Raw genomic sequence first — 14,403 nt, 5'->3', positions numbered from 1 at the left:
TGATCTGGAATGATGCTGCACAAAGAGCCATTTCAGACTGTCAACCAGTGAATGACAGAATGATATGAGCAAGATTTCAGAAACGCTATATAAAAATGACCATCATTCAATGCTACGTCCCAACAAGAGAATTCAATGATGACAATAAGGATACTTTTTATAACGGTCTTCAGAAGCTCATCAGCAAGTCCCACATGATGATATTTTTATTGTTATGGGTGATATAAATGCTGTGGTGGGGAGAGACAATCATGACACGACAGACATAAAGGGCACAGGTGAAACCGGCTCACTTAACAGGGAACACTTGCTTGAATTATGTCAACTGAACCATCTTATTGTTAGAGGGATACTCCTTCATCATACACCACCATAAAACAATGTGGTTCTCACCTGATGGCAAAAATCATATGAATAAAGTTCTGATCGTCACCTCAAGACATCCAAGTATACAGAAGGGCAGATGTAGGCAGTGATCATCAACTAACTGTGCATTGCCACAGTGAAAATGAAATTGAGGAAAGTACCAGTAAAGTGAATCACAAGAAAAATTAACGTCTTTAAATTTGAGGATGAACACTCCTCCAACACTCCTGGGTTCAGTTCACTCATTTTTTGACTTGTTATGAATTTAATCTTTTTAGTGTTTATTGCTCCTCTTCAGTATGGATGAATGGAACTAATCTAGCTATAGACAGACAGATTCAGTCCATCCTGGACACACAGGAGTAACTACCAAAAATAGCAGCAATGCTCCCAATTCATTTCCTAACCCTAGATAGAAAAGAGTGTGTTATGTTAGAAGCAGGCTCGAAGTGTTTATGAATTGTAATTATTTATTCATGAATTATGTATGACTTTTCTGGCTTGGGTCTGGATTTTCTGTTAAAAGAATTCCCATCCTAAAAATATTTTTGGATGGGTAAACTACACAAATGCAACCACATACATATGCAAGAAGTTTATTCTGAGTTTTATCAACCTAGTGTACTGAGTATCCGTAAATCATCCTCTGTAAATAATTTCCTAGACATAAGTAAACAGTTTACTTGGTAAAACTATATTAAATATAGGGAGCTTTTTGTACGAAACTGATGCATTCTGACTCCTGTCTTCACTAAATGTCCTTTAAACTCCTGGTCATGTCCTCTGGTCTCACCAAGCTGCACTTGGGACAGGAGGAGAAGCTGGGAGACAAAGGTGATTTTACTCCATCTTTGTGGCTGTCCAGTCCTGGCGCCAGCCAGGGAGCTGGTTTGGCCCCTGGCCCAAGTTTAGTCACACCCAGATACCCACGTATCAAAGGGGACATTCTAGCTAGGGACTGTCAGAGAGCCATGGCGCTCAGGCCATACCCCCTTTCACTAGGTCCCATCCCCTTTTCTAGGGGAAGGGGTTGTTATGAAGACTGGGCTGGCTCTGCATTGCTGGCTCTGCATTGCTTGGGGATTCTCATTGCACAAGGAATCCCCAGGGAGCTGGTTAAACTAGCTTTATGTCCCTTTGCACGGCCAGAGCAGCATAAGGAGCTATGGCAGGGCTGAAGGTCTGGCCCTCTGAATCTCCATCTTCTTGTTATAACATTCATGTTTCTTATTTCAACATAACACACACCAATCCTTTTTGCTGAGACCCTTCCCCATTTGCAGCTGATTGCTGGATCGACATCACCTAGCCCATACTGACAAATGCACCTCTTATCCCCTTGCTCCATGACCTGACGAAAGTGCCTCCTTCTCTCCTTTTGTCTCTCCTTCTCAGCTCCTCTTTTCACATTATTCGACAACAGGAGGCACAGAAGATGGGCATTAACTGGAATAGCCGGAGGATTTGAGTGGGGTGGGGTTGGTAGTAAGGCCAGGACAGATCTTTGGCTCAAAGCATCCCTGGGGTTAGTCCTCCGTTCACGCCCCCGGCCCCCAGCTGTTGTAATAGCTTTACAGAGAGGATATGATGCCCCTGATGCTGACAAACTCTTTAGAACAAAGGTTCAGGGTCATATTCCCACATGTTCTACACTCGGGATTGATGTCACAGCGTTTATCTTTCTAGGTAAATCCTGCTATTTCTCTTTTCATTTGTAACTAGTTAAAGAAAATCTTACGCACAACAGAGATTTATTTTCTTCATATGAACACACACATTACTTGCTGGACAGCAGCTTCTACCTCCACGGAGAGGAAACTTTGCAAGTTTCATGGTTCCTTAGAATTTAAGGCCAGAAAGAATCATTAGATCCCCCAGTCTGACCTCCTTTGTATCACAAGCCTTTAAATTTCACCCAGTTAATTGGGCTCAATACAGTTAACCCTGTATTGAGCCCAATAACTTGGGTTTGAACAAAGCATTTCAGTCCTCGTGACTCTTGTGTGCCACAGGCAGAGAACAAGAGAAATCATAAGAACGGCCATACTGGGTCAGACCAAAGGTCCCTCTAGCCCAGTATCCTGTCTTCTGACAGTGGCCAATGCCAGGTGCCCCAGAGGAAATGAACAGAACAGGTAATCATCAAGTGATTCATCCCCTGTGGCCCATTCCCAGCTTCTAGCAAACAGAGGCTAGGGACATCATCCCTGCCCATCCTGGCTAATAGCCATTGATGTACCTACTCTCCATTAACTTATCTAGTTCTTTTTTGAACCCTGTTCTAGTCTTGGCCTTCACAACATCCTCTGGCAAAGAGTTCCACAGATTGACTGTGCACTGTGTGAAGAAATACTTTCTTTTGTTTGTTTTAAACCTGCTGCCTATTAATTTCATTTGGTGACCCCTAGTTATTGTGTTATGAGAAGGAGTAAACAGCACTTCCTTATTTAATTTCTCTACACCAGTCATGATTTTATAGACCTCAGTCATATCCCCTCTTAGTTGTCTCTTTCCCAAGCTGAAAAGTCTCAGCCTTATTAATCTCTTCTTATACGGAAGCCGTTTCATACCCATAATCATTTCTGTTGCCCTTTTCTGAACCCTTTCCAATTCCAGTATATCTTTTTTGAGATGGGTCGACCACATCTGCACACACTATTCAATATGTGGGCGTACCATGGATTTATATAGAGGCAACATGATATTTTCTGTCTTATTATCTATACCCTTCTTAATGATTCCCAGCATTCTGTTCACTTTTTTGACTGCCGCTGCACATTGAATGGATGATTTCAGAGAACTATCCACAATGACTCCAAGATCTCTTTCTTGAGTGGTAACAGCTAATTTAGACTCCATCATTTTATATATGTAGTTGGGACTATGTTTTCCAATGCCTGAGGCCGCTGCAATGGCTGGCTATTGATTAGGTGAGGTGTGCCTGGATGATCTCAGCAGATGATCCATGCTCCATGCTGTAGAGGAAAGCAAAAAACACTCAAGATCCCTGCAAATCTGACCTGGGGGGAAATTCCCTCCTGACCCCAAATCTAGAGATCAGTTTGACCCAGAGGATTTGAGCAAGACCTAGCAGCCAGGCATCTAGGAAGAGGATTCTCTCTGTGACCTCAGATCCATCTGTCAGGTGTCCTATCTCCAGCTGTGGCCAATCCCTGATGCTTCAGAGCAAGGCAAAACTACTCCCAGAATATATCTGACCAATGGTGCCCCAGGGGAAAAGCTCCTTCCTGACCCCTGTAGCCAACCAGCTAAAGCCCTGAAGCATGAGATTTTATTATAGTCTTTGTCTTAATGCAGATTTGCAAGGGTCATGGGTGTGTTGGGGGTAATGCTTCTGCTTTGTCCATGACCCATGAAGGAAGGGGAAAAATAGAGGGATTCATTCATAGTGCAGTGAGGTGAGACTATATGGTTAGTGGACTATTCTCATCAGGATGTCCAGGGCAATGTTAACGGTCACCACAAAACCTGAATTTTATTCCGTTCTGTGCAATTCCCCAGGGACACTGTTAAATGCACTGTCAGGAAGGTACTCCCAAGGAAGAATGCAGCACATAAAAGATCAGAGTGGCCTAAAATAAAAACAAACAAACAAAAAGAAAAGCAAAGCAAATTAATTCCACAGAGATTAGGGATCAGTGTGGATATCTTCAAATGGTCTTTTGACTTTTATGGGATTTCACAGGTGGTAATCCAGAAAATCTCCTGCCAGACCTTTAGCAATCATCAAAGCGGCAAAGGGCAAAACCTACCTTGCAAGTTCAGCGACATAGCTGTATTGCCCTTGGGATCATCTAATTATTGGTTCATTTCCCCATCTCAGTGAACTAACGGGCACACTAGCTAGAGTGACTAGCTTTTCAAAACATGTACTCCCAACAGAAATACAATGCATCCGATGCAGTGAGCTGTAGCTCACGAAAGCTCACGCTCAAATAAATTGGTTCGTCTCTAAGGTGCCACAAGTCCTCCTTTTCTTTTTGCGGATACAGACTAACACGGCTGCTACTCTGCATCAAGCACTTTAGTAATTTGGACAAAGAGAGGGACTGATAGTTCAGGGAGAGAAGCAGGTTTCACCCACTAGCCATTTGGGAAGAGGGGATAGACCAGTTCTACAATAATCTGTACGTTAAAAGCATTTCCCGTCTTATTTTCATGTCACTGCACTACTGACCACTCATCTGCCAGACTCCAGGAGGATCCCTGCACCCTTGGAATTCACTTGGCGCAATTGACCATCTCCTTCCCAGGAGACATACCACACACCATACCTGCCTCTGTACCTGCACGCACTCGGTTTCTTGTGGTAAAAAAGGAAATCCGCTTTGTTTTAAACCCCTCCTCGCTCCTGTGGACGAAACAAAATGCACAAAGTGATGCTTGAGAAAGACAAAGCCACGCTGGGGGGACATTCACATGAACCCGTACTGTTATGGGCCCACCCTTTGGGACCTCAGCACCTTGTAGGATTTGGACCTCTGCAAGGCTTCACAATGTCAGAGTACAGCCTTTGCTGGTTCCCATTCCCATGAATGTGGAAGAGGAGTCCGAGCCACACAGTTCAGCAGCAGTTCTGAACACCACCAAAACTCAGAACCGTCTGGACCCAAGGGTTTTGGTTCAGACTCATCTCTGTCATTCAGCACATTAGCCTAGCTCTGGGGCATCGTGTTGATTCCATTTGGGAAATGCACACTTGACTGCGTTCTCTTTACTGCTATCAAGGCTTAGGAGATTGTCAAATAGCAAATTGAGAGACTCTGGAGAATAGCCTTTCCCTGTTACAGTTAGTACTGTGACATGGTGACCCACGAATGCTATTGTGGAGGCGGGCCGAGACATTTCTAGAGCATTTATACATCCTTCTTTATTGACATGGACCATGCAGACTAGTGGCAGGGCAAATCATAATGAATCTAGCAGAGCTGCTGGGCATACATCCAGATGATATACATGCAAGCTGGATGCGCTGACAGTCACCGCTGGAGAAGGGAACAGACCAGCAAGTCTGCCTATCAAACGTCCTTATAATGTTTTCTAAATGGAAAAAATATCACTCCGAATTTTTCTTTTCTTTTCTTTTCTAAATCACCAAAGTCATTAGTCTGGCTATGGGCTAATGGCCTGTTACATTTTAATGAAAAAAAAACAAACCCAAAGATTATTAACATTTTTCAAAACACGTACTCCCAACAGAAGTACAAAAGTTTAAGCCCAGACAAAATGCTTATGGTTAAGATATGCTCCCCACAAATAAGTACTTGCATTGGTAAACCACTCAGAGTGAAGCGTGTTCTACATTTTATTACCACTAATAATTATTCACTCATGATATAATGTCATGTGCTATATCCAAAGGAACTATGGGTAATATTTCTTCAATGCCATGGGTGTACAAGACACTTTGGAGATGCAAAAGAAGATGTGGTCCATGCTGTACGGATAACTATATGTTATATAGAGGGAATTAATTCAGCGAGTCTGTCAAAGCATTGTCACTTTCTACCACATGTAAGGGATCGGTTTTGTTATTAATTTTTAATCTTTAGTTTAAATTTTAGCTCTGACACAAACTAAAAGGAACACTTACTTCCCAAGCTGATTCTTAGAAAGATCCAGTGATTTAAGTTGCCTGCAAGTCCACTTATCTTGAGAAGGCAACGAAACTAACTGATTTCCCAAAAGCTTCAGTGACACCAGCGCCTGAAAGAGGAATAGGCTGCACTTACAAGAAGCAATCCATTAAACAAGCAGAAAGAGGTTTGTTAAGTACAGCTCCTTAAATCACAGGAAAACTAAGAAAGCACTTCTTATTTAACAAAGAGACTAGCTTCCTAGGATATAAACATTCCCCTCCTTAACTCTCTCCAATACACACATTTAGTGCATCTCCTTTTAGCCCAACACAATTACTGAAAGATTCAACTATAAATTCCAAACGTCAGCTTTGGTGTTAATGAAACAGTCCCATGTAGATAAGAGATATGTTTTATATGGATACTATGCCATATGTTTGTCATAGGTGTTGCATATGTGTGTGGATTAAGATATGAGTGGGCCCTCTCCTACTAATTCATATTTCAGATTATATATTCTCTTGTATAAATCCAAAATGTAAAATGTGAGCTACCTATACAGTAGAATCTGCATATATTTTTGTTACATGTGGTTTAGATTATTAAAAGTAGATTTGCATTTCCTTTCACCATTTACACTATTGGTTTACTCTTTACTTGTACTCAGTTTCATTTGCTTGCTTTCATGTATTAAGTAGCACCACGGAGATAGGGTGAAATTCCAAATACCACCTCCCTCCTAAAAAGTTAATTGAAATTTACAAAAAATTGATTTATGCCAGATTTTGTAAATCTCCCCACTCTCCCACCTTGCTTTACAAATAAATTTGAAGCTAAAACCATTTGATGGTGTCCCTTTAATAAAACAAGAGTAGATTTTCATTGAAGAGATGTTCTCAAGGTAGTAAGGCAACAGGACAATACCCAAAAGGCACTATAAAGTGCTTTTAAAAGCTGGAAAAGAAGATAGTTTTTGAAATGTGTCAGCATTAGATGGAAAATTGGGGATGAGGGGTTCCCCCATGAGAAATTTCAACTTTTGATTAAAAAATGTTTTGGCCTAAAATTGAAACTTTTGGGATTTTTGGCCACAATGTTTTTGTTTTTTCAGCAAGTCAATGTTTTCCAAGAAAATATTCATTTTGTCAAAGATCCAATTATCCATAGGAAAACAGCTTTTGACTGAAAATTTAATCGAGTCCTAGTCAATACATCCCCTGATGTGATCTGAGATAAGCAGAATTCTAACCTAGAAATGCCAAATTCTTTCTAGCATAACTCCACTGAAGTTAGTGTAATATACCCAAAGTCAATGGAGTTGTGCCAGCAGAGAATTTTAGACACCATTTATGTTCCATATGCCATTAAGGTTTAGTGTAAATGGTGGATACCCCTTAAGAGGTTGTGCTGGCATGGTGTGGCAAGTACTTAATCAAGCCACAATAACACTGTCTCAGAAAGTGAGATTGTTCCTCTGCGATGAGGTCAAATAGAAGAATAAGAAATCGGAGTGGGACCAGGGTAGCCGCCTATCATCAGGTGAGTAGGTTGGTATTTAATGTGTAACTTGCACAGTGCCAGGACAGGGGCACAACAAAGCTTTGACATAATGCTAGAAAAGTAACAAATATAGATAACTGTGAAATATTAGAGAAGGCCATTGGAAGGGAACTGGTGAAGGAACATGCTGAGTCAATTTAAATGCTGGAATTGAACGACACCAGAGACTTCCAGAGAAGTATAAACAAATTAACCATACAGCCTTCCCCCTACTCCACCCCCACATTTTGTCAAAATCATTGCTCATTTGGAATCAACCTCAGTTTGACAAGAAGAATCTGCCTCCACCCAATACTTTGTGCCAAGTTCCCTGCAGGTATCACCACAGATTTCCAGAATCGTGACTGTCCACTGGCAAAGTTTCAGGGGGATGGGGCGCTGTCAGGAGCAAGAAATGGACCATAGTAGGTAACTTCCTTCTCTTTTCTGCCACAACACACAATAAGGGAACTGTCATATAATTTAAAACAGAGTGGAAAAAGCTACTGTCACTTACTTATGACAGGGGCTGCATGAGTCAACCTGTAAGGGATCTGGAAAACATGACAGGACTGCTTTGTATATGTCCCTCAGAGAAAATTTCCTGGTCTTTCTCCAGGAGTTATCAACTTCTCTAGAGACGTGAGCCATGACTTGGAAAAGTACCAGCTTCTTTGGAAAAGGATAATGGGCTCTACAGCAAAGCTGAAAAGGACCTTGTGTAGGAACATCTGTGCTGCACAAGGGATCATAGAACATGAGCTGGTTTAGCTTCCCCTTCTCTTGCCACATCTGAACAATGACATATCTAAATCATATTCTTTACCGTGGACCAGGTCCTGACTTTAGACCCAGCACTGACCAAAGGGTGATGGGTGGACTACAACATTCCAGCAGCAGCATTATACCAGAGATGCTCCTCTGAGACACACTTCTTCCTTGCTCCATGGGCTTGGGATAGTAATTTACTGCTGGCCAGTGAGCATGTACGCACATGCGGGCTGGCATCAAAGTTCTGTCCATTTTCCACCCCTCGCCACCTATATAAACCTAGAGAGGGTGCAAGTGGGTGAGTAGTCTCATTTGCTCCAATGCACCCACATCCAAGATGAAGGTTTATTGTTCTTATTTCCTCCGATTCCCTTAGGCACACATGTAATCACATCTCAGTCTAGCTCTGGGTAACTTGGGTGAGTCGGCACTTTTTAATGTTATCTGATTAGGACTAAAGAAACAGAGATGTGAGCTGGAGGTACCTAGGATGCCCAAGTGCCTGCCAAAGTATGCCAGCTTCTAAATCACACAGCCCAGTGGAGAATTTATCCAACTCCACTTAGACATGCTGCCCTGGGAGCTATCACATCATGCACAAATCCAGCCTTCCATACACAAAAACTACAGTGTAGGATGAAATGTGACCCTGGAGCACCATCTAGTGTCCAGCATTTGCTGTGTCGACTGAATCTCTCCCATTTGTATTTTTACTATCTTCAGAGAAAAAAAAGTGATGTTAAAGTCAAGTAAAGTAAAAGTGATGTTAAAGTCAATAGCACATAGATTTCATCCTTCCGGAGATGTGCCAGGATAGAGGAAATGATGAGCAGAAATCATTAAAAATATATGTAATGAAAAGGCAACTCGCACATGCAGAGGTCACTTGTAGCCTTCTGCAAATAATAATTTAGGAAGAAAGTGATCTTCTCTGTTCCTATTAGCGGGACAAAGCCAGAGGCATCTCTCTAGCACGCTCCTCCTTTCCCTTGTGGGCATTCCATTGGGAACAGGCTAGCTGAGTGGGATTGGGGAGGGAGGTGAAGAATTATTTTCAGTGGCATTGTTCTCCCACTAACTTTATGGGGATTTCAAATGAAATCAGGGCTGACCAGGATGGCTTCTCTTGAATGTGGCTTATCTTACACGTTCCTGTCAGACGTTTTTCCTGCTACAACTGCTCCCTTGGTGTCCAAGTAAACTGACTTAGACAGACATGGACATATGCTGTCACCACTCAATTTTCCATGCTGGGTAGAGCTGTGAAAATCTTGGCACTTTCACAAATGTTTTCCTTGATTTCAATCCACTCAAGACTATGCCCCTGTGCTTCACAATCTGAAATGGAAACTCAGATGAAACCGTTGAGTTCTGCCTTGGTTCATGTTGAAACCACAAATTCTGAACAAGTTTGGAGCAAAATCATGAATCTGTCCTATTAGCTGGAAAGAGGCCCTGCATTTGCATGAAAGGTTTGTCAAACACAATGAACCTTTCAATGAACATGGTCTGCGCTTTGAGTTTGTAACTAACCTTAACCCAGGTTTCCTATGCTACCAGGTTTCAAAGCAAGTATTTCACACAGCACTAATGTGGACCCAATGAACAATAATACTTCCTGCTTATATAGTGCTTTCTGGGACAGATTAACAAACTGGCCTTCCCTTCTGCACTCATAATGACCTGTGGGTGCAATTAAGTTAGACATTGGACGTCTAACTCTGACTTGCAACTACCAAATGGAGGTTGGTTTAAAAAAATGCAGTCCTAAAGACACAGCTGCAGGCACCAAAATAGCTCTCAAAGGAATCCTAAAGCATGTTACAAACAATACACAAGGATCATTTGGGACATGGCTAAAGTGCACCTTTGGAGAAAATGGGGCAGCTATTAAATATTGCATGGAAGGCCCACACAATAGCTCTGCACACGGAGCAAAGGGACATTATCTTACTGAACACACAAAGATCCTCTAATCCCTTGTTCATAATCACATACACGCTGCAGTTGGTGTTCCTGTCCTGAACAGGTTCTGTTGAAAAAGCTCTAGGAGGGTTTTACACTTACTTCAAGTTGGAAAAGTCCTTGTGGAACTTCATTTAGTGAGTTCTCAGAAAAATCCACTTCTCTGAGGTGATGTTTCCAGAAAACAGTCAATGTGTCCGGGAGGGACTCCAATGAATTTCCAGATGCTTTGCAACATTTCTGGAAGCATGAAAAAAAAAATACTGAGACAATAACAAATTCTAAGACACATACATCTTTCAAGAAACATGCTGATCAATTGTCACGTTTTATACATTAACACGTTTGATTCATGCAGCCTTCCTAGTTTGTTTTTTTTAAGAGTAACTACTGCACAACAAGGAATTGTGCACTTGTAGGTCTAAGATCCAATTCCTGCAAGTCTAATTCCAAGCAACCCCCAATAAACTTTACAAGCATACACTTAATTGATAGGCAAATCCATTTTTAAGGATATGCATTTTAATTGTTACTTTGAAGACTGTAACTCTTCCCCCCCAAATATATATTTAACCAACAAAATACTTTCTTGCACTCATTATTTTTTACCACTATCCATGAAACACTGACATTTATCTCCTCCTGAAATACACAATGACATGTAGGTATTGATGTCTCATAATGTATCCACTGGCTTGATTAAAGTTAATCTGAAGGAAGGCTGTGGGTTTTGTAACACGACCCAGTACATCCTTCGGTCATATGCGCAGGGTCCAAGCTGTTTGCTTTATCCATGGCAGTGGTACCATTGGCCCTACTGGGAATATCCACATGAACAGAGTTGAACCGCAGTGGATCTCCAAAAACCCACCCTGAAAATCCAAAAGTTAAAATCACCCTGGTATCACCACTGCACTGGGAGACCAGCTTTTCAGCCTAAGAAGCTAGACAGAGTCTTAATGTAGCACATCCCATTTCTTTGCACTGTCCTGTGCGTGGAAAGCTTTCCTCATTCTTTTGCTCCCACCAGAGCAGTTTGACTTACCAAGGGGCAGGCCCAGGGGTCTGGAAACACTTTCAGATTGTTTCTGGAAACATTGAGGATGGTTAGGGATTTGAAGCAGTAAAGGAACAGTGTGGGGAGCTCCACCAATCTGTTGTCAGACACATCAAGTTCTTGCAGTTTCCTTAATCCAATCCAATTAGTTGCTAGAAAATACAAAACACCACAAATTTAGTGAAGGGCTGTCACTCGGGGTCTAATCTTGCATAGTGCTCAGTACTTTGTGGGTGTGAGCCAAAGCCCAGTGACGTCAGCAGAAAGACTATTGACTTCAGTGTGCTTTGGATGAAGATCCCATAGCTGTACTAAGCACCCTCATGACCACCATTGGCTTTGGTGGGTTAGAGGTCAAAGGAAGCCTGGGTGCCCCTTGCAAGATCAGGCCTGGGAGTGAAAAGTGTAAGGGTAACACTGATCACTGGAGCTAACATACCACTTTCCTCATCAAATAACTTTTCCAGATAATTTTTGGTGGCAATGAGTTTTTGAAGTTTTGTGAGATGAAGGAATCCAGAAGGGAGAATACAGAGCCTGTTGATGGACACATCCACCTCAAGTAACCTGCAAGTATGGAAAAACATCCAACAAAGCATAAATAAAAGCATGAGCAATGACTAGTGTTGTATAAAGACATCTATTTTATCACATTTTTAGCTCCCCTGGGGCAGAGGTATGAGGTATGGTTCTCACAAGCCATGCCAAAAGCCACACTTTAAAACATGACCATCCTGATAATTAACTTGGAAATAACTGTATTATAAAGTATGGAGCAGAACTGAGTCTTCGTAGTGAAAAGATAAAACCAAGAAGCTCTTCATCTGCCCAAGGGGCATAGGTTCATTTGTTCTCTTCAGGTTTCAGTCTGTCACACATGCACAACTGATTGATCTGAAGCAGCTTTTTGCACTTGCTATCCTTTGATTTAAGGATACAGCACACACACCTTGTGCATATAATTTCATCGGATGACCGGACGCTGGGCAGTTCGGTCAGCTGGTTGTCAGATAGGTTCAGTTTCCTGAGGTTTATCAGTCCCCACGGAATCACGGATGGGAGGGAGGCCAGGCAGTTGGCAGACAGATCGAGCTCAGTTATCTGACATGAGATATCGATCAGCCAGTCCAGATCCACCCAAGGCAGCTTGAGATTTGACCAACTCACAGACAGTGCCTGTATGCCAAAGAAAGAACAAAAAGCAATTTTAATATGACTCACTTGCCTTATGGTAATAAGCCAGGGCCTGTTACAATACTGACAAATCATCAAATAGCTGTAAGTGCTTCACTTTCCATGCAACTAGTTTCTAGGAACTCAGATGACCCAGCTATGAAATAATGCATTGATGTCAGAGGCCCTGATCACAAAGCTGCTCCGTGGGCTTCATCCAATGACCCAGTGCCCAGCTTAAGCAGTGGAATCGCTACAGAGCTGGTCCACTGAGGGTGAAGTGGTCTTCCATGAAACCTACACACTCTTCTCTGTAGGATGCAGGGTAGATCCTCAAACCCTGCCCCATCCTATACTGTGCAGGGAGAGGAGCTCTGTGCCATCCAGGAGGCACTCAGATGCCTCAGTGATGGACACAGCCTGAGAACCTAGATGTGGATTCATACTGCAAGTCCTTCTTAAATCCCAGCTTCCCCACCTCTTTCATGTCTTGAAGCTATACCGGGTCCTTTGCCAGGGGGATCCTTGCACCTCTGGATCTACAGGCTCGATTTCCTCCAAGTGACACTCTTCCAAGGACTAGTTTAGAGTTGTGCGTGTGAAGCAGGTACAGGATTGCACCCACATCTGAGACGTGGGGTGGAGAGTGCGAAGCACTCAAGGAGTGCTGCCTAAAAGCTTCTGGAAAGGAGTCGGTGCAAGCCCATAGGGTAGATATGCTGCACTTGGGTAAAAAATTTCATGCACCAGTGTGGTCAAACTACGGTAACTTACACTAATGCAAGTCACACGTACATGAGAGGTCTGTACCACTGCAGCAACATCGGTCTAGCAACACCAGTCCAAAACTGCCCAGTCTGGACCGGCCCTAAGAGGGAGTTCCCGTAGGAGATTAGCAGCAGTAGAATAAGATTTATCGCTGGTGGGCTGTTTGCTAGAATACATAATATTTTCACATGTATCATTCTTCCCTATCAAACCTTGGAACATCACCAGCTCTGAGCCATTTCAAGGAGTGTTTTACAAAGGCATGTCCAGACCAGGGGAAGAATGAGAGCTGCCCTATTGGAAAGAGTGTTTGTGAACAGGGGAAATTTGCTCGTGAAGTTAGAAATAAATTGGCAAAATAGCACCATTTGGGCAGCACAGCGGCCTGTGAGATACCACAGCGGCCTGTGAGAACAGGACAAAAAGAACACTGCATCCTATTCTTATCAAAGAAAATCTGAAAGTTATTAAAGGCTAAAACAAAGTGGAAGCCTGAACTACCATGAACACTTGGGAAAACGTGACCACCTAATGATCGTCTCTGCATTGAAACAACGCATGGGCAACACTTCCAAAAGTGCCTCAGTGACTTGGAAGCCTAAGTGCCATTCATTTGCATGGAGACACAGGCTGCAAAGAGTCTAAGTAACATTTGAAAATGAGATTTAGGTGCTTTTGAAAATTTTACCCCAAGAGTGGCTTCAGATGCTACAGCAGGGGTGGGGAACTTATGGCCCATGGGCCGGATTAGGCCCATTGGTAAATTTCACCTGGCCCGCAGCACTGGAGCTGCAAGGGCTGGCTTGCCCTGCCACAGAGGGGTGGGAGGGGGAGAAGTCCTGAGTCTTGGCACTTCTCCCCCGGGCTGGAGCTGCAAGCGCTGGCTTGCCCTGCCTCAGGGGAAAGCCCCAAGCCTCTGTGCCCCCCATGGCGGGTGAGTGGCCCGCGATTAATTTTTTTATGTGCGTCAGTGGCCTGCAACAGAAAAAAGGTTCCCCACCCCTGTGCTATACGATATAATGCTAAACCCTAAAAACTGGGATTAATGGAGTGATTCATGAATGCACCACGAGGAGGCAGCAAGCAACTGATAAGCTGATTTCATTTCCTTTTAAATTCTGAATTTATAGCCCCGTGATTTATTTTTACATTTTATTTTAAATG

The 14,403-nt window shown here is 42.8% G+C and overlaps 1 protein-coding gene across 5 annotated transcripts in view; it reads right to left on the bottom strand.

Annotated features, from left to right (window-relative positions):
* Positions 1 to 14,403, bottom strand: part of LRRK1 (leucine rich repeat kinase 1) — a 109,687-nt gene that overhangs the window by 48,097 nt on the left and 47,187 nt on the right. For 4 of the 5 annotated variants that reach the window (XM_073304295.2, XM_073304297.2, XM_073304296.2 and 1 more), the window contains 6 exons: positions 12,248 to 12,474; positions 11,738 to 11,865; positions 11,287 to 11,450; positions 10,344 to 10,481; positions 5,981 to 6,093; positions 4,662 to 4,738 (listed from right to left, as the gene is read on the bottom strand). In XM_073304295.2, the coding sequence (XP_073160396.2) occupies positions 4,662 to 4,738; positions 5,981 to 6,093; positions 10,344 to 10,481; positions 11,287 to 11,450; positions 11,738 to 11,865; positions 12,248 to 12,474 (847 nt within the window). The remainder of the gene's footprint in view (positions 1 to 4,661; positions 4,739 to 5,980; positions 6,094 to 10,343; positions 10,482 to 11,286; positions 11,451 to 11,737; positions 11,866 to 12,247; positions 12,475 to 14,403) is intronic. The other variant, XM_073304299.2, reaches the window with a different exon arrangement.

Source organism: Lepidochelys kempii, chromosome 10 (assembly GCF_965140285.1).
Source record: "Lepidochelys kempii isolate rLepKem1 chromosome 10, rLepKem1.hap1, whole genome shotgun sequence".
Lineage (NCBI taxonomy): Eukaryota > Metazoa > Chordata > Testudines > Cheloniidae > Lepidochelys > Lepidochelys kempii.
This window is presented reverse-complemented; position numbering and strand designations above follow the sequence as displayed.